Raw genomic sequence first — 20,262 nt, forward strand, 5'->3', positions numbered from 1 at the left:
GTGGAACCTACACGCCCATGCCACCATCCCTAAGCACTCAGCACAGAACTAGGAACACAGACGCCCAGGCGGTGGTGTGTTACCTATAATGGCAGTGCACAAGGGAGGTGCCAACAGTCACATAAAGGCTGGCCTCCCGCTTCCCCAACTTTCCCCTGCTTCCGGGGCAGCCGAGGCAGGGCGCAGGATGAGGGGCTAAGAGAAGATGGATGCAGTGTTCGTGGAGAGAAGCCAAAGATGCGCTTGCCGAGGTCCCGAGTCATGATCTAGTCGTGTTTGCTAGGTGTGCGACATTCAGACCGGACAGGACTGGTCACTTGGATGGGAGCAGACCTGGTTCTCTCGGTCGGAGGTGCGCAGGGAATGCCAAGAGGGTGCTCAAAAGTACATAGACGTCGGGTTCGGGGACGCAAGCTTAGTCTTGTGGGCTGGATCAGGAGGTGCGGAGGGGAGGGGCTGGCGCGGGGCTGGAAGCGGGCTCACTCTATTGGGACGGTCTGGGAGGGGCCGAAGGCGGAACGGGCGTGGCCTGGGCTGGGGGTGGGGCCGAAAAGGGGGCGGGAGCCGGGGCGGGAGGGGGCTGGGGTCCGGGCGGGGGGCGTGCAGCGGGCGGGCCTGACGTCTGGGACGTCCCGCTCCGAGTTCGCTCTCCATCACTCTGGGCAAGTGTCTGCGGAGCGGAGCGTGAAGGTCTCGGCGCTCCGGGCAGCTGCACCATCAGCACCTGCGGCGACCTCGCGCCCCGCACCTGACGCGGCTCGGTTGCTGCACCCCGCTGTCCTCCAGGGCATGGCGCGCGTGAAGAAGGGGTCTCGTGGCCACAAGGACCGCTCGTGAGTCTAAGAGTAGAGGATCGAGTGGGAGCGCGACCGCGCGCACGATGCCTGTCCGGGCGAAGGCGAGAGCGGCTTGGCGCGCGGTGGCCCTGGCTCTGCTGCTGCTCCCCGCGGTGCCCGCAGCCTCTCCGCCGCGACCCCCGCGCCCGCTGCAGCCAAGCATGTGAGTAGCGCGAGTCCCGGGGCTCGCGGCAGCGACGTTGACCCGGACAGAGCTCGGGGCTTTGTCCTTGGGGCCCCAGAACAATGGGCTCTTTGCCTTAACTAAGGGATGGTCTAGTCGTGGGGTCCCGGGTTGGATCTGGGACCCTGGAGGATGCCACAGGTTCCTAGCCTCCCGGTTCCCGCCTCTGTAGCGAAGGCTCTGCAGGTTTAGGAGGACGCTGAAGTTTGGAGAGGTGAGGAATCCAAGCCCCTGAGGCGCAGGGTCCAGCTGGGGAACCGGCTTGGAGACGGCCGAGAGGAAGCAGCCTGGTCCCACTTCCTCCCGAAGCTGGTCTCCTGGGGTCTGGGGGCCTACGCAGGGGCGGGGGTGCCCAGAGGGGGCTGCCAGAACTGGTTTGTGTGTTAAACACGTGCGCTCTGGGGCCTCGGGAGAAGGAATTTAGTACTAGAATGGGCAGGAAGAGAGGGTCAGGGAGCCAGCGGCGACGGATTTAATTTTGAAAGATGATTCCCCAACAGGCCGGTTAGCGGTCTCTTAAACTGCAAAGCGATCCCTCTGTTGGCCTCAAAGGAAAACCGGTGCGAACTGAGCCCAAGTGGATGAGGTGCACCGATGAGAGGCCGGGGGGGGGGGGGGGTGGCGGCGGGGCGGGGGCTCCTGGCCCTTCCCTGCAGGGTGCAAGGTGGGGCTTTGTAAACTTGGCACGGCTGCTTGGGGAGTGGACGAAGGACCGTTCAGGCCAGAGTTAGGGGCTTCCTCTGCCACAGAAGGGGCTTGCTGCTCCTGTGCAGGGCGGGCACCGGTGGATCCACCACGTACTTGGCCTTGAGGACAGAGCCACGGCTCCCTGGGGGACAAACTTCCCGCTGGGGCAGGTGCCTTGCTTTGGTCCCTGTGTGGCCATTACACAGGAGAGCTGATCTGTGTTGGGGGCCTCTCACCCGTGCATGGAAGCAGCCCGCATCCCTGGCTGCTTCGGCTCTTTTCTTGTAGCTGTGAGTTTGCCCAGAAGGAGTTTGAGCCCCAGGGTGATTTTCATAATTAGCACGGTGGTCTGGGTTGCCAGCCTGCCTCCCGGCTTTCCTGGTTGAGATGGGCAGCAGACTCAGTCTTCCTGAGGTTCTGGGATGGATGCAATCTGGTGCATGTGGAAACTGTTGGTCGCCCTTTACGGGTTCTCCACCCAGCTCTGTCTGCCCTTGCTGGTCTCCCTGGGAGTGGAGCCAAGAGCTTGCTGCTTGTGCGCTGCTCACCTGGGCCCCAGAGTCTCCCGCCGTTGAAAAGGTTGCTGGGTCTAGTGTGAATGGGTGGCAGGAGAACCCGAACCTTCCTTCTTGATGATGTCGTTGCATCTCTGGGACTTGTGCCCCCACTTCCTGGCTCTTGGGGTCCCAACAGGCCTCTGCTCTCATTTTGAGTGGGTTTGAGTTCCTGGTTGGCCAGAAATCCTGGCTGTCTTCCCCAGAACTGTATCTCTTGGGCATCCGTACATGGGCCCTAGCTGGCTGGGTCGGTGAGGGAGTTTCATTTGGCCAGACCAGTGGGGATATCTTTCTGGGTTTTGGAGAAGGTGAATTTGCAGGTTTACTCTTAGCCCCTGCCCCCCCTCCGCCCCCAGGAGCAGGGGACAGAGCCTGGGAAGGCGGCCAGGATCCTAGAAAATACTTCTTCCTGGCTGACCCTCTGGGCCCTGCTGCCTTTCCCCCTGAGGAGTTCTAATGAGCTGGCAGGGCCTGGTACGGCTGCCACACCTCTTTGGCCAGTTTTCCTGAACCAATAGCTGCTGACTTTTCATAGTACTTTGTCCTCCTGCCCGTAGCCCCCTACAGCTGGTGTGCGTGCCATGGACCTCCGTGGATTCTAGGGGTAGGGTGGTTCTCACAGCCATCCCAGGTGGCCTCATAAATCTGGCTGCTGTCAGCTGAGGGTGCCCAGAGTCAGTGGACAGAGCCTGTCTACTTGCTTGTTTTTCCTCTAAGTGACTTTTCAGTTTCTTGGAAGCATGGCTTGCGTGTTTCATCTGGAGACGGGGATGACTGCTGAGTAGTGCATGGCTTCTTAAGGACTTTGTGCAGCCCGTTGAGGATGGAGAGAGAGGTTGCCTGTGGCTGAGGCAGTACCACAGCGTTCATACACAGCTTCAAAACAGAGCTGCTGCCAGGCTGGAGCCCCTTTGGGCAGCCATGCTAAGAAACCTGCCAGGACGTTGGAAACAGCTAGTGATGATGATCCTCTCCTACCCCAGGCAGGTAGAAGAAAGCCCCTCTCTCCTCCAAGCTCAAGTTCCATCTTGCAGGGAGCTCTTTGGGCCTACTGGCCCTGAGGCCTTAGACGGCCACATTCTCTGTGGCTGAGGCCTTTTCCAGTTCATCTCTTGAGGAGCCCCTAATGCCCCTCTTCAGGGTGTGGGGAAGCCGACATGGTGAAAGGCCAGATGTCCCAGAAAACAGGAGGTGCCCTGCCTGTAGTGGGGGGAGGGGCAGAACAGGGGAAGGAATGCATGTCTGCTGAACCTCCGATGGTGGTCGCACTGTTGGATGGTCTTGTGCCCCGTGGGAGGCCTCTGAGGGTCTCCGATCTGCCTTCTCACAGTGTTGCCATGCCCCAGACAGCCACTGGGCTGCTGTGCCTGAAGCCTCACACTTTTCAGGGGAAGTATGCTCAGAGGTAAGCCATGAGGCCAGATGAGGGTGGAGGTGTAGACAAATCACCCTCCAGAAGCAGTGTCAGGCTGGTTATAGAGAGGGTGTGCCTCCCACGTCCACACCATTGCCATGAGCATTGCGGGCCTCTAGCTCCTGCAGAGCCCGCCAGCTTCCTGGAGCCCCAGCCCATGCTTCAACAGATGACTCTGCAGTGGGCTCAAGTCCCCTCCCTCTGCTGGCCCTGGGTCTACCTCATCTCGTTTGAGCTTTGTCTTTCCTGCCTTGGTGAGAGGCTGCACGCAAACTACAAGGTCCAGAGAAGAGCTTGGGTGTTTGCTGGGTTCTTCTGGGGCCGGTGCTGAGCTGTCTTTAGTTTCTTCTCTCACTCCCCTTTCCCTAGAGTCCCCCATCCTCCACCTTGTGCCTTTGCTTGCACTCACTTCCTAGGAGAGGCACTGAGTCCAGCTTGTGCCTCCCCGTGCCCCTCTTCAGGTCAGTTAACCACCCTGTTGGGCCCTTGTAAGAACTCTGAAGCCCCCGGGCTGGCCTGCTGTCCATGTGGCTGCCTGCAGCCCATCCTCACATGGTTGGGGACAGCGACATTCGCTATCTGCCATGGATGTCCTAATATCAGCTGTGTTGCTCTCTTGGGCCTTAGAGGGGTACAGAGCAGGGGCAGAGGGGCAGAGGGGAACAGAGTGAACACGTAGTAAGGGTTACTATGAGACCGCAGTAGAGCAGCTCCCACCCGGCAGGAAGGGTTCTAAATGGCCAGGGAGACAAACACCCAGTGTCCCTCCTCCTTGGCCCCATCTTCTGTTGGTCCTCCAATCAGCTACAGTTACCACTAGCCAGAGGGCAGGCGTGTTGTGGGCAGGTGTGTGTGTGTGTGTGTGTGGGCAGGTATGTATGTGGACAGGTGTGTGTGTGGGTAGGTGTGTGTGTGTGGGCAGTGTGTGTGTAGGTGTAGGTGTGTGTGTGTGGGCAGGTATGTGTGTGGGCAGTGTGTGTGTGGGCAGGTTTGTGTGTGTGTGTAGGTGTGTGTGTGTGTGTGTTTGTGTGTGGGCAGTGTGTGTGTGTAGGTGTAGGTGTGTGTGTGGGCAGGTATGTGTGTGGGCAGGTTTGTGTGTGGGCAGGTGTGTGTGTGTGTTTGTGTGTGGGCAGGTGTGTGTGTGTGTTTGTGTGTTGGCAGTGTGTGTGTGGGCAGGTTTGTGTGTGGGCAGGTTTGTGTGTGTGTGTAGGTGTGTGTGTGTGTGTTTGTGTGTGGGCAGTGTGTGTGTGTAGGTGTAGGTGTGTGTGTGGGCAGGTATGTGTGTGTAGGCGTAGGTGTGTGTGAGGGCAGGTTTGTGTGTGGGCAGGTGTGTGTGTGTGTTTGTGTGTGGGCAGTGTGTGTGTGAGGGCAGGTTTGTGTGTGGGCAGTGTGTGTGTGGGCAGGTTTGTGTGTGTGTGTATGTGTGTGTGTGTGTGTTTGTGTGTGGGCAGGTGTGTGTGTGTTTGTGTGTGGGCAGTGTGTGTGTGTGGGTAGGTGTGTGTGTGTGGGCAGGTTTGTGTGTGTGTTTGTGTGTGGGCAGTGTGTGTGTGTGGGCAGTGTGTGTGTAGGTGTAGGTGTGTGTGTGTGGGCAGGTATGTGTGTTGGCAGTGTGTGTGTGGGCAGGTATGTGTGTGTGTGTGTGTGTGTATGTGTGTGTGTGTGGGCAGGTATGTGTGTGGGCAGGTGTGGGGAGAGGCTGGTGGGGGAACAGGTGGGGGCAGGCGTGTGTATATGTGTGTGGGCAGGTATGTGTGTGTGTGTGTGTGGGGGCAGTGTGTGTGTGTGGGCAGGTGTGTGTGTGTGTTTGTGTGTGTGTGTGTTTGTGTGTGGGCAGGTGTGGGAAGAGGCTGGTGGGGGCAGGCGTGTGTATATGTGTGTGGGCAGGTGTGGGGGGAGGCATGTGGTTACGTGTGTGGGCAGGGTGTGTGTCTGTGTATGTAAAGGAAGTTGCATATGATCAGGGGTTCCATAGGGTTCTCCTGTGGGCACACAGCAAAGTGCAGGCCACAAGGATCAAGAATGAGGCCAGGACCCAGACCAGGGCATGCTGAGAAGGGCTTTCCCATGTGGGTCTGCTGCCCTTGTGCAAACCCTGCCCTGCCCTGTCCCTGTTCCAGCCTGGGATCCTCCGCCCACAACAGGCTCTTGGAAGTCTGGGTCCTCCATTCCTTAGCTAGCCATCTGAGAAGCACATCTCTGCAGAGCTCAGGAAGAGGCAGGGTCTTTGGTCCAGGTTAGCAGGTTAAGACTGTAAGACAGTTCCAGGAAATCACTGTCACCTCCTTTCAGGTGGTGGCATCCCCGTGGGGTGATGCTCAGAAGGTACCTAGTATGAGCATGGGGGAGGAATGATCTTATTGTTGATGATGTCATCATCATTGTCCTGGTCATTGTGGTCATCCGTCCCCCAGGGGATTGTCTCTATGAGGTGGCAAACCTTTCCCATCTGGCCCTGGGACTTCACAGATGCTCAGTTCAGTCTGGAGTTCCACCTGGCCATGGAGAATGAGTTATAGTGCACATGTGGGGGCCACAGCATACTCCAGATGCCACCACTGCTTTGTCCTGGGACCTGAGGGCCCTTGCTCTGTAGTCATCCCAGACTTGGAAGGGCTGGCTTCTGCTCTAGGTAGGGCGTTTGGGAGACCGGGGAAGGTGTGGTGGGACTGGGAGGTCCTAGGACATGTCATGACAGTTCCCTGTCTAGGATTGCCTGTGGCTGTGGTGCTGACTCTGCCTTGTCTATGTTGTGACTGATGGAAAGCTAGGGTTTAGATGGCCTGGTGTCATGCTGGGCAGGTGCAGCCCCTGCTGTAGGCTGGAAGCCCCTGGTGCCGTGGCTGGGAGCCCCTGGTGCCGTGGCTGGACAGGAGCAGCCCCTGCCCCTGATGTGTGCTTTCTTGTTCATCTTGTCTGCAGGTGGTCCATACACTGAGGGGGTGGCTTCCCACACAGCAGAGCCAGGGAAAAAAGCAAAGATAAAGGCCATTTCGGTCAGAACATCCGTCTGGGGGTGGCTGGTCTGGGGCCAGAGCTGCTGGTTCCGTGGTCCGGGTCTCTTAAGCGCTGGACTTTGGACAGCGCCCAGCAGTCACTGAGGCCGTTTGGGGAGGGGTGCCTCATTGGGCATGGGGTGGAGGCAGAGGTCAGGAGGCAAAGCTCCTGGGGGAGCAGGGACCTCAGCGAGGGTGGGGATGCGAGGCCCCTGCTTACCGTACACCCTGAGGAGAGGGAGGGGCTCTGCTCTAGTACCCAACAGATTGGAAAGTGACTCTGGTGCGTGTACTGGTGACCCCTGTCCTGGGGATTGAACTCAGAGCCTGGCCGTGCAGGCTGAATGTCCCCTTTTGTTCCTTGGGCCATGCGGAGGTTCTCACCTTTTTCCAGGCTTGGTCTAATGTAGTGGGTCTTGTCTTCTGTCCCACAGCTTGCCTTTGTATCCCCCAGTCCCTCGGGGACACAGGCTTGAGTGAACCTGCACTTTGTGTCCATTCCTTGATGAAAGTCCCCCATTGCCCCTCCCGGGGACGTTCTTCTCCCCTTCGTGGGCCTGGAGGGCTGTCTTAGGCTGCCCACCTCTGGCACCCTGTGCTCTGCTAGGCTGGCTTCTGGGACAAGTGGAGGACAGTGACATAAAAAAGAGTCACTGCCCTGGGTATGGCTGGATAGTGGCCAGAGTTTGGTTTTCTGTTTTCCTAATTCTTACTTGTCTCCATCCTTAACTCTTGGGTCATGTCCACACACTGCTGTGTACTCTGAGGGTACAAGGGCTGCCCAAAGGGGGCAGACGATTCTGCCTACCTTGAAGATTCTTAGGGCCTGGGGCAGCACCTTGTCCAGCCCAGGATTCTAGCAGAAGATGCTGTGGCCAGCATTCTTTCTCAGTCCCCTTGTCCTGGAGTTCAGAGTGGGTGCCAGGCGGGCATGGTGCTGTGGCCCAGCCACAGTTGGGTACTTAGTAGAGGTGTGGATGCATAACTGTGCCAGCCAGCTGGTGGTGGTGTGTAAGCTGAGTGCCATTGTCTTTTTTTTTTTTTTCTTTCCAGGCCCCATGTGTGTGCTGAGCAGAAGCTGACCCTGGTGGGCCACCGCCAACCCTGTGTGCAGGCCTTCAGCCGCATAGTGCCCGTGTGGAGATCAGGCTGTGGGCAGCAGGCATGGTGTATCAGCCAAGAGCGCAGGTCTGTGGCAGAGATCCTAATATAACGATGAGCAGTTCTCAGCTAGGGTCAGGCAGCTAGGGCTGGAGGCCCACCTTGGCTCCACCTGAGGCCTCTCACCCTCAGACTCTAGCAGGCCTGCTCCTGCAGGCCTCAGTCAGGGTGGGGAGGAGCCCTGGTGGTGCTGGGACCTTGCAAGGGTTCCACACTTGCAAGCTCAGCCAGCTGGAGATTTTTGCCACCTGACCCCTGGGCCTAGTTCCCAAACCTGTGAAAAACGTATTGCTCAATGTTTTATTTAAAAATCGAACTTAAGGAGTGCCTTTGCATAGCCCTTCTCTGAAGGGCACAGCTGGCACTGGGGGAGCAGGATGGGAGTGGGACGCTGGGGGGGGTAAGGGAGTGGCAGGGTTGGCTGCAGCCCTAGCTAGGTGAGGGTGCGTGTCTGAGGAGGGCAGGGTGCTCAACAGGGAGAAGCCTCTGGAAGCCCCTCTGCCCTTGCGGGGGGGGGGGGCGTCTGGGGTTCACAGGCTGTTCATATATCTGCCTGACATAGGAGCTCCAGAGGCTGCTTCGGAATTCAGTATTTGTTTGTTGTCCATTAGAGCCGGTGCAGAATAGAGATGGAAAAATACAGCGGCGATTCATCGTCTCTCAGGGACTGTTGTCTCCTCACCGGGACAACCATGGCAATGTCTGAGGCGTCAGGTGCTGAGGGGTGAGGTGCTTACTTCAGGGACATGGACGACAACACACAGTGGTCTCTGGGACAGGTCTCTGCTAACGGGCTGTATTGTCAGCCTTGCTGGCCCTACAGCAGGCTGAACCTTTGACTGTCAAGTGTTGAAGCCACCTGTGCGGTCAGCGGTGGACTCAAGCGGTGTCCCAAGCCCCAAGGGGACATCACTTGACATTGTCACGTCGGGCTTTGACCATGGTGTGGCCACACCGATGGGGGGGGGCTTCTCTGTTTCTGTTTCTGTCATCTTCTTTCTGATGTGTTATATGTGTGTATGGTACAAGCATGTGAGTGAGTGTGCAGGATACGTGTGGGTGGGTGTGAACGTGTGTGCGTGTGGAGCTCGTACATGTCACTCACTGTCTATCTGCTCTTCCTTACTGTCTTGAGCGGGGTTCTCTTGCTGAGCTGGGAACTCGCTGTTTTGGCCGGGCTGGCTGACCAGCAGGTTCCTCGTGCCAACCCCCTCTTCCAATGCTGGGGTCTCATGTGCATGTAGACACGTTCGGCTGTCTACATGGATGCTGGGGATTCAAGCTTACATTCCTCTTGCTTGCACACCAAGCTTCTCATCCACTGAGCCACTTTTTGTTTGTTTAGGGCTCTGTTGTTCGTTTGGTTGGCGTTTTTGTTTGTGGGAGGGACCCTCTTCAATAGCTCTTGTGTGGTCTGCCAGGCAGGGCTTCTCAGGATGGACTGAGGATCCCAGCCCCAATATGAGCGTGCATGGCTGGGCTGAGAACGTGTGCTGGCCTTAGCTTTCCCATCTGTGTTGACCTGAGTGAGGTTATACTGACTGCTTAGGCCGTGCCTCACCATTACCTGGTGGCTCCGGCCACCACCATCTTCTGTCTTGAGGTAATGCGCATTTGTGGTGGTGTGAGGCCTCTTCAGTAACGGGTGAGGCTGTGTGACACCTGTGAAGCCAGAGGGAGTTTCAAGGGTCTCACTGTGAGAGTCTTGATAGACAGACAGACAACCAAATCACAAGGCTAGGAATACTCTACATCAAGAGCTACATAAAGAGGCCCTTTGAGTGGAGAGGGAGGAGTCACCTGGAAAAAGGAAGGAAGGTGGCTAAGATTCAAATCATGGGGCCCACCACCCTTTTGGAAAAGCCCAGAGTGAGTACTGTGACCGCCACTCGGTCGTGGTTCCCGCAGCCTCCGGTCCTGCAAAGCTGGAGCCCATGTGAGCTGGTGCTATCTGAAGGCGAGCTGAATTTGGTTCTCATGGCTGCCTGGCCTCTTCTCCTTCAGAGAGCCCTGTAGAGGAGTGTCCAGGGGAGCCGCACATGGCCCAGCCCTGTCTGCAGCCCAGGCAAGGAGATAAATATTTACGATGGCCAGGTCCTAGTGTTTCATTGCTGGCAAACATTGTTAACACTGTGGTCAGTTTCTGTCCAGGCAAGTGGTTTCATGTCCTGCCAAGGGAGTATTTTGTAAAGCACTCACAGAGTTTCTGTGTGCAAGGCCTCTGTAGGAACACATGCTTCCGGGAAGTGGCCTTAGCCTTGTTTATTGGGCAGAGCCCAGGGCCACATGGCTTCCCATGTACTGGTCCCAGAAAACACAGCCTGGTTTGTTGCCTAGAGACACACCATTCCCAGGGCCTTAAGGGCCCTTGACCTTGTGGCGGCTGTTGGCCTAACTTCTGGGTGGGAGGGTGGTCCTGTGGCCTTCAGGGCTGTTGATATTGCAGGCTGGTGGGGGACGTGGGAGTGACCATCTTCTCTTTACCTGTCTTTCCTGCTCCCATCTCTATCTCCGGTCTCTTTTTGTCTATGTGTCATTCCCGGTCTGTCCCTACAAACAGAGACTTCACAGTCATAGGGCTCAGGGGCGTGTTCTAAGGCGTGAGTTCTATCTTCATTTTTTAGAACTGTTGTGACAAATGCTAACAAGTCAGGTGGCTTTAAAACAGCTTTGGAGGAGTCTGGAAGAGGTCCCTCCGCTGATTGATTGTTCGCCTTACAAGCACAGAAACTTGAGTTCAGACCTCCCCCCCCAGGACCCATACAAAGAATGCTAGGCATAGCATTGCACACCTGTAATCCCAGTGCTGAGACAGGTGGGTCCCTGGGGGCCTGCTGGCCAGCCAGGGCAGGCAGTTGGTGAGTTCCAGGTTCAGTGAGAGACGGCTTCAAAGGAATAAGGTGGAAAAAATAAGATAGCGGAGACACCCAACATTTTCCTTCCCTCCACACAAACGTGACACGTGCATGCTGCGTACACACGAGAAATAAAACTTCACAAGACAAGCAAGCTTTGTGGATGGTGGTGAGGTTCTGGGGGAGCCCATGTCGCAGCCCCCGGCTCTGGCGCCACTGGCTGCCCTGCCATGTCCACCTTGGGGTAGGTATCACCAACAGCCCCCCTCCCACCCCCCAATCCCCACCCCCCCACTAACCCCCCCACCCCCGTCCACATGCTTTTCCTTTTTACGCTTTCTAGGATACAGTCACTGTATTCCAGTGTGTCCCCGTCTTAGCTGATTACAAGTTAAGCAGACTTTGTTCCCTAGTCAGGTCCCGTATAGGCAGGCATGCATTTGGGGGAGTTAGCGTTCAAACTCAGTGTCAGAAGTGACAGACAAGAGTGTCAGACTGGAAGGAGGTGACAGCCGGAGCAGCAGCTGTACCACTGGTCAGTAGAGCAGGGGAGGGAGTCTGTGTGGCAGGCAGAGGTGGAGACAAGATTCTTGGCTGGATGGGGCGGAGCCTCCGGTAGTGCTATGGGCTGCTAAGGCAGAGACTTTGGGGTATAGAAGGAGCCAGGCACTGGTATGTGGGGGTCTCAATTCCCTGGGCACTTCAGCTCGCATTGCAAGGACCTATCTCTGAGGAATTCTGAGAGCCCAAGTGCTGGCCCTGTAGTGATCAACACATCGTCTCTCTTCTGTTCCAGGACTGTCTACTATATGAGCTATAGGCAGGTGTATACCACAGAGGCCCGCACCGTGTTCAGGTGTTGCCCAGGGTGGAGCCAGAAACCCGGCCAGGAGGGCTGCCTCTCAGGTGAGTGCCCATCTCTCCTAAACGGTACCGAGCAGACCCTGAACACAGGCATTTCTACCTATCTAACAGGGGGCATCTGCCTGGCCTTGACTCTCTGGTGCTGGCCCGTGGCTTCTATACTCCTAGCCTCTACTGTCGACCACATTTGCAGATGCCCAGGGACCTCCAGCACCACAGTTCTGTTTGCCAAAGACTGTTGGAGCAGAATTCAGACAAGAAGGGGCAGTTGATTCCCAGCATAGTCTGGTACAACCATGGGAGGCAGAGCTGGCCTGGTGCTGGCAAAGGTGTGAGGAAGGAAAACCCGAGCATCTGGCCATGCCAAGGACAAAGGAATTGGAGCGTGGCTATGGTGACTGCTGGAGAGAATTTGACCTGCAGGTATGGGACAGATGGCTCTGGCAGGTGTTGTGGGGACAGGTGGCTGGCAGGTGGATGTGGGGACAGTGGCTGGCAGGCGTTGGGACAGGTGGCTGGCAGGTGTAGGGGGACAGGTGGCTGGCAGGTGTAGTGGGGACAGGTGGCTGGCAGGTGGTGTGGGGACAGGTGGCTGGCAGGTGGTGTAGGGACAGGTGGCTGGCAGGTGGTGTGGGGACAGGTGGCTGGCAGGTGTTGTGGGGACAGGTGGCTGGCAGGTGTAGTGGGGACAGGTGGCTGGCAGGTGGATGTGGAGGCAGGTGTTGTGGGGACAGGTGGCTGGCAGGTGTTGGGACAGGTGGCTGGCAGGTGTAGTGGGGACAGGTGGCTGGCAGGTGGATGTGGGGACAGGTGGCTGGCAGGTGTCAGGCAGGCCAGAGTGATATTCCTCTAAAAAGATCATCCCTAAAGTCACCAGGGTGGCCGGGAGTCACACTCCTCACATCGAAGGGTAAGAGTGTTGGGCTTCACCATCGGAGACCAAGCTGCTTGTCTAGCAAAGAGAGAAGGGATGCTTGGTGATTTCGTTTTTCCAGGAGGGAAGTGAGTCACTGTCCGGAAGGGAACAGAGGGAAGAGGACAGGAGGCCAGCTTGGAGGTGACAGGTCTGGGATGCTGTCCAGCACTCCCTCAGGTTGGGGTGTTCTGGCCCAAGGCCAGCCTCTCCCTTCCCTCTGTGGCTCTCTGAAGTTGTCTGACGTCTCCCCTGCTTTCTGTGGTTTATAATGTGACACAGAGATCGAAGTCTAGGGCCCTGGGTTATGCTCTGCGGTGGGGGCCCCTGGGTCTGCCGGAGGGGTCACTAATAATGGGATGAGACAACAGGGAAGTGTAGAGCGTGTGTGGCTGGATGGGAGGGAGGGAGGGCTCTGAGGCTCCTTGGGACAGGTGGGTAGGGATGCAGGGATGCTCTGGGCAGGACGGTGGGGTGGGGGAGGGGAGCAGGGCAGCCTACAGCCCCAGGTTCCCTCTGAGTCATGAGCTGGGGTCTGATCTGATCAGAGAACATCCCAGGGTGAGGGTAGGCAGAGGCAGGTCAAGCCAGTCTTGATCCGTCTGTGCAGGCCTGCTGTCTCCCTGCTTTGTGCAGGAGTCCAGGCACAGGTGTTGGCTTTTGTGGGCAGTGGGGTCATCACGCCTGGGTGGGTCGGTAGCAGAGCTGTGAGTGCAGCCATGACCCCTGTCTGGCTGCTGGGAGCGCTGGGCCTGCCCTGTCCTCTGAGCCGCATGTAGAACTGTGGAGAGCTGTTAACTCCTAGCTGGTTGTCCCATGGCCCATGAGCCACTGCAGGATCTCCACCCAGGGCCTAGGCTTCCTTAGTTGTTTGTTTTGAGGCTTGTTTTCAGTGAGGGACTCTTAGTTACACGTGTCTGACCTTGTTTATTTAACAGTCGCAGCAGAGCCTGTGATCCAGCATCTCTGTCTCCGGATGCTCCTGGCCTTCCTTGTTTATCACAGTCTGGTTCCCATCCTCGAGGGGGCTGGCGTAGGTGCGAACCTGGGCCTGTCCCCTCCCTAGGGGCTGGAGATCCAGCACGTCCCCTGGTGGCCACGCACTACTTCCTTTGCCCACCAGTTTCTCAGGCTGTCTCCGGTAGCTACTCACTGCTGGCAGAGACCGCACCTGCCTTGGGGGCCCTGGGTTTGGCCCTGGGTTTGGCGAGGAGGCTGAGAGTAAGCAGATGCAAATGTTGTGGTTAGTGTGGGTGGGCGTGTAGAGTGGATGCTAGGCAGGTGAGGAGCATGCTAGGCATGGCCGGTTGACAGGGCAGGGTTCCGTCATGGTGTCTGCCCCACATCATCAAGTTTGTGTTACAGCTGTCTTTCCCGACCTGCCATCACACTGTGAGCCACAGCTCACGGCCACTATGCCACTCTGTCTGAAGTCCTGTTTCTGGGGACGTTGGGCCAGGCAGACTTGGGGCTCCTCTGCATGAGTGGTCTTGTAATCCTGGTCTGACCCAGGCAGGAATTGGGGGACAAGTGGCTACTAATGGGCTAGACCCCTACCCCATGTGAGCCAGGAGATGGAGGCAAGAAGCCCTGGCTTAGTTTTCCTCCCTGCCCCTGTGACCTGTGGTGTGCCAGCCCCAAAGGCCTTGGCTTGGGCTGGTGACACGGGTTGACAATGCCCGTCTCAGGACCATGAATGTTATGAGTGTGTAACTGGGTGAGATACAGTAGAGCTCAAGCAGTATCGACTCGTCCAGTTATTATTAAAAGGGGTCCGGATACCTGCAGGCAATGGCGTGCAGGGTCACTTTGCTGAGAGTTCAGGGAGATGTGTGTGTCAGGCTGTGACCTCCAGGGACAGGTTCATCAAGCACCTCAGGCCGACAGACAACGTCCTCCTTCCTACGGTTCCCAGGTGAGAGGGAAACAAATTTCACAGCGCCTGGGGCTGTGAGTTCCACTGAGCTTAGAACCCTGCACTGGCTCACGCACAGCCTCCTGGCTCTGCATTTCTCCTTCCTGGGGGCTAGAGACGCCGGGAAGCCTCATTCCAGCCCAGCTGTGCGCTGCTACCCACTGTTATGAGTGAGAGACTAGGACCGGTGCAGCTGGATAGGGCCTTCAGGTTGTTCTCAGGGCCTGGAACTCTTAGAGGTCCTGGCTCCCCGTGGTCAGGTGTGGACATAATCCCCTCCCGGCCAGTTAGGAACAGCAGGAACTAGGTGGGGTCAGAAGTCCTCACAAAGGAGAGGTAGATGCTCACTTATTTCAAGGCTGGGGGGGTGGGGATGCGTCCCCATTCCTCCATCCACCTCTAGCTCCCTCCACAGGGAAGGGCAGTGCCCTGGCTGCTACTTCCAGCCCTTCCCCAGCCATTGTGAAGCTTCCTTGCCTGGTGTGACCTGGAAACTGTAGGAGGACAGTGTCAGCCTGAGGTGCTTGGTGAAACCCACAGTGTTTGTGTAGGGGTGATGGAGTGATCGAGGCCAGAGAATGGCAGGAAGCTGCTAATCGGGTCGTGATTTCTCCCAGGCCCATTTATGGGATTGTGGCTGGGAGGTGGCCAGAAAGAAAAGGGCTGGGTGGGGTGTCAGGGATAATTACCAGGCTTCCCTAGAGCCCTTGTCGCCCTGTGACGTGGACGCCGCTGGACCCTGTCCCCTTCTGCTGTTCTGCCTTCTGCTTCCCGTTTCCCTGAATTACACTTTTTTTTTTTAAATAACATAATTCGTTATTGAATCTTTGGGAATTTCATATCATGCTCCCCAATCCCATTCGCCTCCATATCTGACCCTCACCCCGCAGCATCCCTTAAAGGACCCCCCAAATTAATTAAATACAAAACAAAAAAAAAGCTACCTCGCTCCTCCGTCTTTCCAACACCTCCTCACTGTATACCCCTTTGTCCAATCAGCCCCACCCACTAAATATCCATTGCAACGAGACTGTGGTCCAGTTCACAGCCTCTGGCACAGCACCATCGCCATCACTGGACCCTCATCAAAACTCCCCTCAGATGTCCCATTCTTGCTGTTATCATGGAAGTCCTGTGGAACGCAGGATCCCTTCAGGGGTAGCTGTCATGGCGGGACCAACTGGAGGCCCAGGATGTGGGTCTGGGTGGTAGCTGAGCTAGTTGCTTTAGGCCAGCCACCGGTGTTGTAGACTATTACTTTAAGGTGTGTTACTTTTGTTAATGCTCTGAAACATTTGTTTAATGACGCAAAGATGTGTTTGAATAGATGAAATTCACCTGTGGTCAGGAGGCTGGGTCAGCAACTAGCTGACAGGAAGTGGTAGTGAGGAGCCAGGTGGAGGAGGGTTTTAAGAGGGCCGAGGAGCAGCACACAGACTTCTGGAGAGACTCGAGGGGGGCAGGAGGTGAGTGACTTGCTATTCCGCCTCTGAGGAGCAGAATTCAACCTCAGCCTTTGAATCTTGAGTTCTGTAGAGAGACAGAGATTTAGATAAGCTCCCTTCCTTAGCTTTGAAAGAGTAGGTAGGTGCCTGAGGGAACAGAACACCCTCGGGCTGTGGCTCTTGCTGCCTAACCACTGCTGATTGCAGCCAAGTTGCAATTGCTGATTTGGATAGCAACAATTTAAAGAGGACAATTGGTGTCCAATGTGAGGTCCCAGTGTGTTCACTTTTACTCTTTATATTATTTGGGGGTCAGCCACCCAGCTCCTAAATAAATCACGTACTTCCTTGTGAATGTCCAGCCTCAGCTTGGCTTGTTTCTTAAGTTAAATTACCCTGTCTATCCTTTGCTCAGAATTTTACCTTTCTCTATTTCTGTATACCTTTCATTACGTCTTGCTCTGCGGCTTGCTGTGTAGCCGGCCCCTGATGGCCTCCTCCTCTTTCTCTTGTTCCTTCTTCCAGATTTCTCCAGTTTAGTCTCTCTACCTGCCAGCCCCGCCTATCCATTCTCCTGCCTCGCTACTGGCCGTTCAGCTCTTTTATTAGGACCATCAGGTGTTTTAGACAGGTAAAGTAACACAGCAGCTTCAGAGTTAAACAAATGCAGCATAAACAAAATCCACACACCTTAAAATAATACTCCCCAACACAGAGACCTGCCCCGCTCAGTCGAGGGGTGGGGCCAGCTCTCCTGAGTGTGGGGGTTGAGGGAGCAGGCCTCCTGCTGCTGAGTCAGAGGATGGGGGAGCAGGGCCCCCAATATCCCAGGGCCAACAGGGGGCAGGGCCAGTTCAGCATGGCTCTCGGCTTTAAGCACAAGGTTCCTATGAGCCCCTGTGGTAACATGGGCCATGGAGTGATATCAACACAGACCCCAGCTGCAGCAGGGACATGGACCCAGACATGGCCCTCAGCAGCAGCCCAGGGATGTCACCATGGTCCTGGTGGCAGCACAGGCCACCCAGATCAATATGGCCCCAAGGCAGCAAGGGTCTCAGATACCAACAGGGTCTCAGAAGGTTGACCAGAGCTCCAGCACCCACAAAGCCCTAGGTAGTAGTAGGAGCTACAGACATCAACTCAGACCTTGACTGTAGTAGGGCCACAGACCCAGACATGGCTCCTGGTGGTCAAGTCCAGGACATCACCATGGCACTTTGTGGCAGAGCAGGACACTCAGATCTGTATGGCCCTGGCTGCAGCATGACCCTCAGACCCCCCACCTGGCCTCAGGTGACAGCCCAGACCCTGGCTCTGATAGGGCCACACTGAATTCCAATTAGGTGGCAGATTTTTCTCTGACCACCCCCTTCTAATTGCTAAGCCATTGAGTTGTTCAGGGTCTATGCTGGGACCCTCCCCCTTCCACTGAAGGAGGGGAGTATGCACACAGCCAGCAAGGTGCCCGCCATTACCAACCAATCTCTGTCCCTCTGTGTCCAGTTCCTGAGAAGGATCCCAGCGGGGAAGTACTCACTTGTGATGGCTAGGCTCAGCTCAGGGGAGTTCAGACCCAGTGTGGGCTGTGGAATATGAAGGACACTGTGATGTCTGCAAGAGAGTCCAGTCTCTGTCTGTCTGTCTGTGTGTCCCTCCCTGCTCTGAGTTCCACAGGCTTCCTTTTTGAAGGATATATATTGTGAATTCCCAGGACAGACTATTATAGTGTGTCCCAAACAAAGGCCAGGGCCATCTTCAGAAAGAAACGCCAAATCCAGTCAGCATGGTACCTCAGTGCACATGTTAGTATGGACCAGTGTGTGTGTGTGTGTGCATGTGTTAGTATGGACCAGTGTGTGTGCGCGCATGTGTTAGTATGGACCAGTGTGTGTGTGCATGTGTTAGTGAGGACCAGTGTGTGTGTGCATGTGTTACTATGGACCAGTGTGTGTGTGCGCATGTGTTAGTGAGGACCTGTGTGTGTGTGTGTGCATGTGTTAGTATGGACCAGTGTGTGTGTGCGCATGTGTTAGTGAGGACCTGTGTGTGTGTGTGTGCATGTGTTAGTATGGATCAGTGTGTGGTGCATGTGTTAGTGAGGACCAGTATGTGTGTGCATGTGTTCCTATGGACCAGTGTGTGTGTGTGCATGTGTTAGTATGGACCAGTGTGTGTGTGTGCATGTGTTCGTATGGACCAGTATGTATGCATGTGTTCGTATGGACCAGTGTGTGTGCCATTCCACAGTCGCCGTGGGACAAAGGAAGTGTGGGGTGGGGCACGCGGCCTCCAGGGAGGCTGGGCAAGTCTCCTGAGTGAGAAGTGGTAGCAGGACAGGAAGGAGGCTCAGGGCAGGGTGGAGCTGGAGGAAAGCCCTGTCCGTGTCCCTGGTAGCCTGTGTGTGAAGGCGGCCTTGTGGGTACCTGGGTAGGAGCCCCAGCAGGGCTTGGGGTATGAGGTGCAGTCCAGGGAATGAGGCTGGAATTAGTTTGCTAATTCATTCTTGAATGGGAAGGACAAGGTCAGGGTAGTGGAGGTGGGGAGGCTCCTATGGCCGTGTCCACGATGACAACGGGCATCTTACAGTGACTAACCCTTCTAGAGTTGATTCCTAAGTTCCATTTCCAAATCAATTTAGGGACTAAAGGGTTTGTGCTGGTTCCTTTTTTATCAATGTGACACCAGCCGGAATCATCTAGGAAGGGGGAGCCTCAAGTGAGAAACTTCCTCCCTCAGATTACTCTGTGGGGAATTTTCTTGATTAGTGGTTGATGTGGGAGGGTCCAGCCCACTGTGGGCGGTGTCGCCCCTGGGCAGGCGGTCCTGGGTTGTTTCAGAAAGCAGATTGAAGCCTGGTGGTGATGGTGCACACCTTTAATCCCAGCACTTGTGAAGCAAAAGCAGGCAGATCTCTCAGCCTGAGACCAGCGTGGTCTACATAGAGAAACCCTGTCTCATGGAATCAAAGAAGGAAGGGGAGAAGGAAAGGAAAGGAAGGAGAGAGAGAGAGAGAGAGAGAGAGAGAGAGAGAGAGAGCACGCGAGTGCGAGCGAGCACATTGAACAGGTCACGGAGAACACGCCAGTAAACATGGCTCCTCCGTTGCTCCTTCAGTTCTTGCCTTGAGCTCCTTCCCCGGCTTCGCTTTGTGGCCTGGACACCTTAGCCAGTGTGAACCAGGCTGCGACTGAAACAATCCCTTTCCTCCCCAAGTTGTTTTCCCCCAGCAACAAAAACCTAAGTAAGACGGGGTTTATCCGGCTCACAGTCCCAGGCTATCACTGCAGGTACGAATTCCAAGCAGTCAGCTACACGGGTAGTGGAGAGCAGGGTGTGTGGGGTGGCGATGGGGAGGGTGGGGTGGAGGGGGTGGGGTGAGGGGGGTGGAGGGGTGGGGGCGGTGAGGGCTCACACACATGCTTCAGTGCTCAGCTCTCAATTTTTGTTCATAAAACGAAACGAGACTGCCCACCTCAGTTAACCCCATCAAGTGAGTCTCCTAGGCATGCCCACTGGCTAACACGGTTATGCTCCTCATTGAGGCTCTCATTGAGGATTCTGGATTGTGCCGGGTTGACAAAGCAAGCCATCACAGCCCAGCATCTAGCGCCTGCGTCAACCATACTACCTCTCCCAGCTCTGGTAACTCCCATGTCCTTGGTGTCCATGGCATGTAGGTGCTCTGCTCTGTCTGTGACCTCCTAGTTCCTGCTCCATGTAAGGGCACTCCAGTGTGTTTAGAACCACCCTTATCCATGTCTTCATCTCCATCTCGATGTTGACCCCGTTTTCAAGCAAGGCCACGCCGTAAGGTCCCTTACAGGTACGAGTCTTAGCCAGGTGCCACATGATGCCGGTCCCTAACCTTGGGGCGGAACAGAGATGGCACAGGTTGGGGAGTCTAGACTGCTTTGGAGGGCTGAGGATGGACTGGCAGGAGGAGGCTCTTGGGTGTGCTCAGAGTAGCCAAGGCGCAGAGAGGCAGCTGTGCAGATGGCAAGGGAACTCCCAGAAGCTGCATGCCCAGGGCCTCCCGCACCCTGGTCCCTGCCTGCGCTTTGTATGTGTGGGGGAAGAGCACGCAGGCCCTTGGCTCTGCTCAGGGGACTGCAGCCTGGCAGATATGTGGGCTGACCACTGAGGCCGACTCTGGTCCTGACCTTCCCTGGCCACTGCTAGGGAGGGCGGCATTGCCAGGCACCAGGCATTTTCTTAGAAAAATCCCTGGGAAGGTGGAGGCGATTGTCATTCTGGGAACCGGGAGGCGTGTGCCTCTGAGTCTATCCACCGCCTGGGGTCCCAGCAGCCTGGACACTTACAGTTGGATGTTTAGGGATGAGGCTTCCGCTCTGGATGTCCAGCTGGTGGTACGTCAGGCAGGTGACTCCTGCAGACCTGCTTCTCCTGGGACATCCGGGTCTCTCTGGCCGGCTTG

At 56.3% G+C, this 20,262-nt stretch overlaps 1 protein-coding gene across 1 annotated transcript in view; it reads left to right on the plus strand.

Annotated features, from left to right (window-relative positions):
• Positions 1-635: 635 nt before the first annotated feature.
• Positions 636-20,262, plus strand: part of Megf6 (multiple EGF like domains 6) — a 94,342-nt gene continuing 74,715 nt past the window's right edge. Inside the window, exons 1-3 of the mRNA XM_051173833.1 lie at positions 636-999; positions 7,725-7,859; positions 11,484-11,593. Coding sequence (XP_051029790.1) covers positions 881-999; positions 7,725-7,859; positions 11,484-11,593 — 364 coding nt within the window. The 5' untranslated portion in view covers positions 636-880. The remainder of the gene's footprint in view (positions 1,000-7,724; positions 7,860-11,483; positions 11,594-20,262) is intronic.

This window comes from Phodopus roborovskii, unplaced genomic scaffold (genome assembly GCF_943737965.1).
Source record: "Phodopus roborovskii unplaced genomic scaffold, PHOROB, whole genome shotgun sequence".
Taxonomy (NCBI): Eukaryota; Metazoa; Chordata; class Mammalia; order Rodentia; family Cricetidae; genus Phodopus; species Phodopus roborovskii.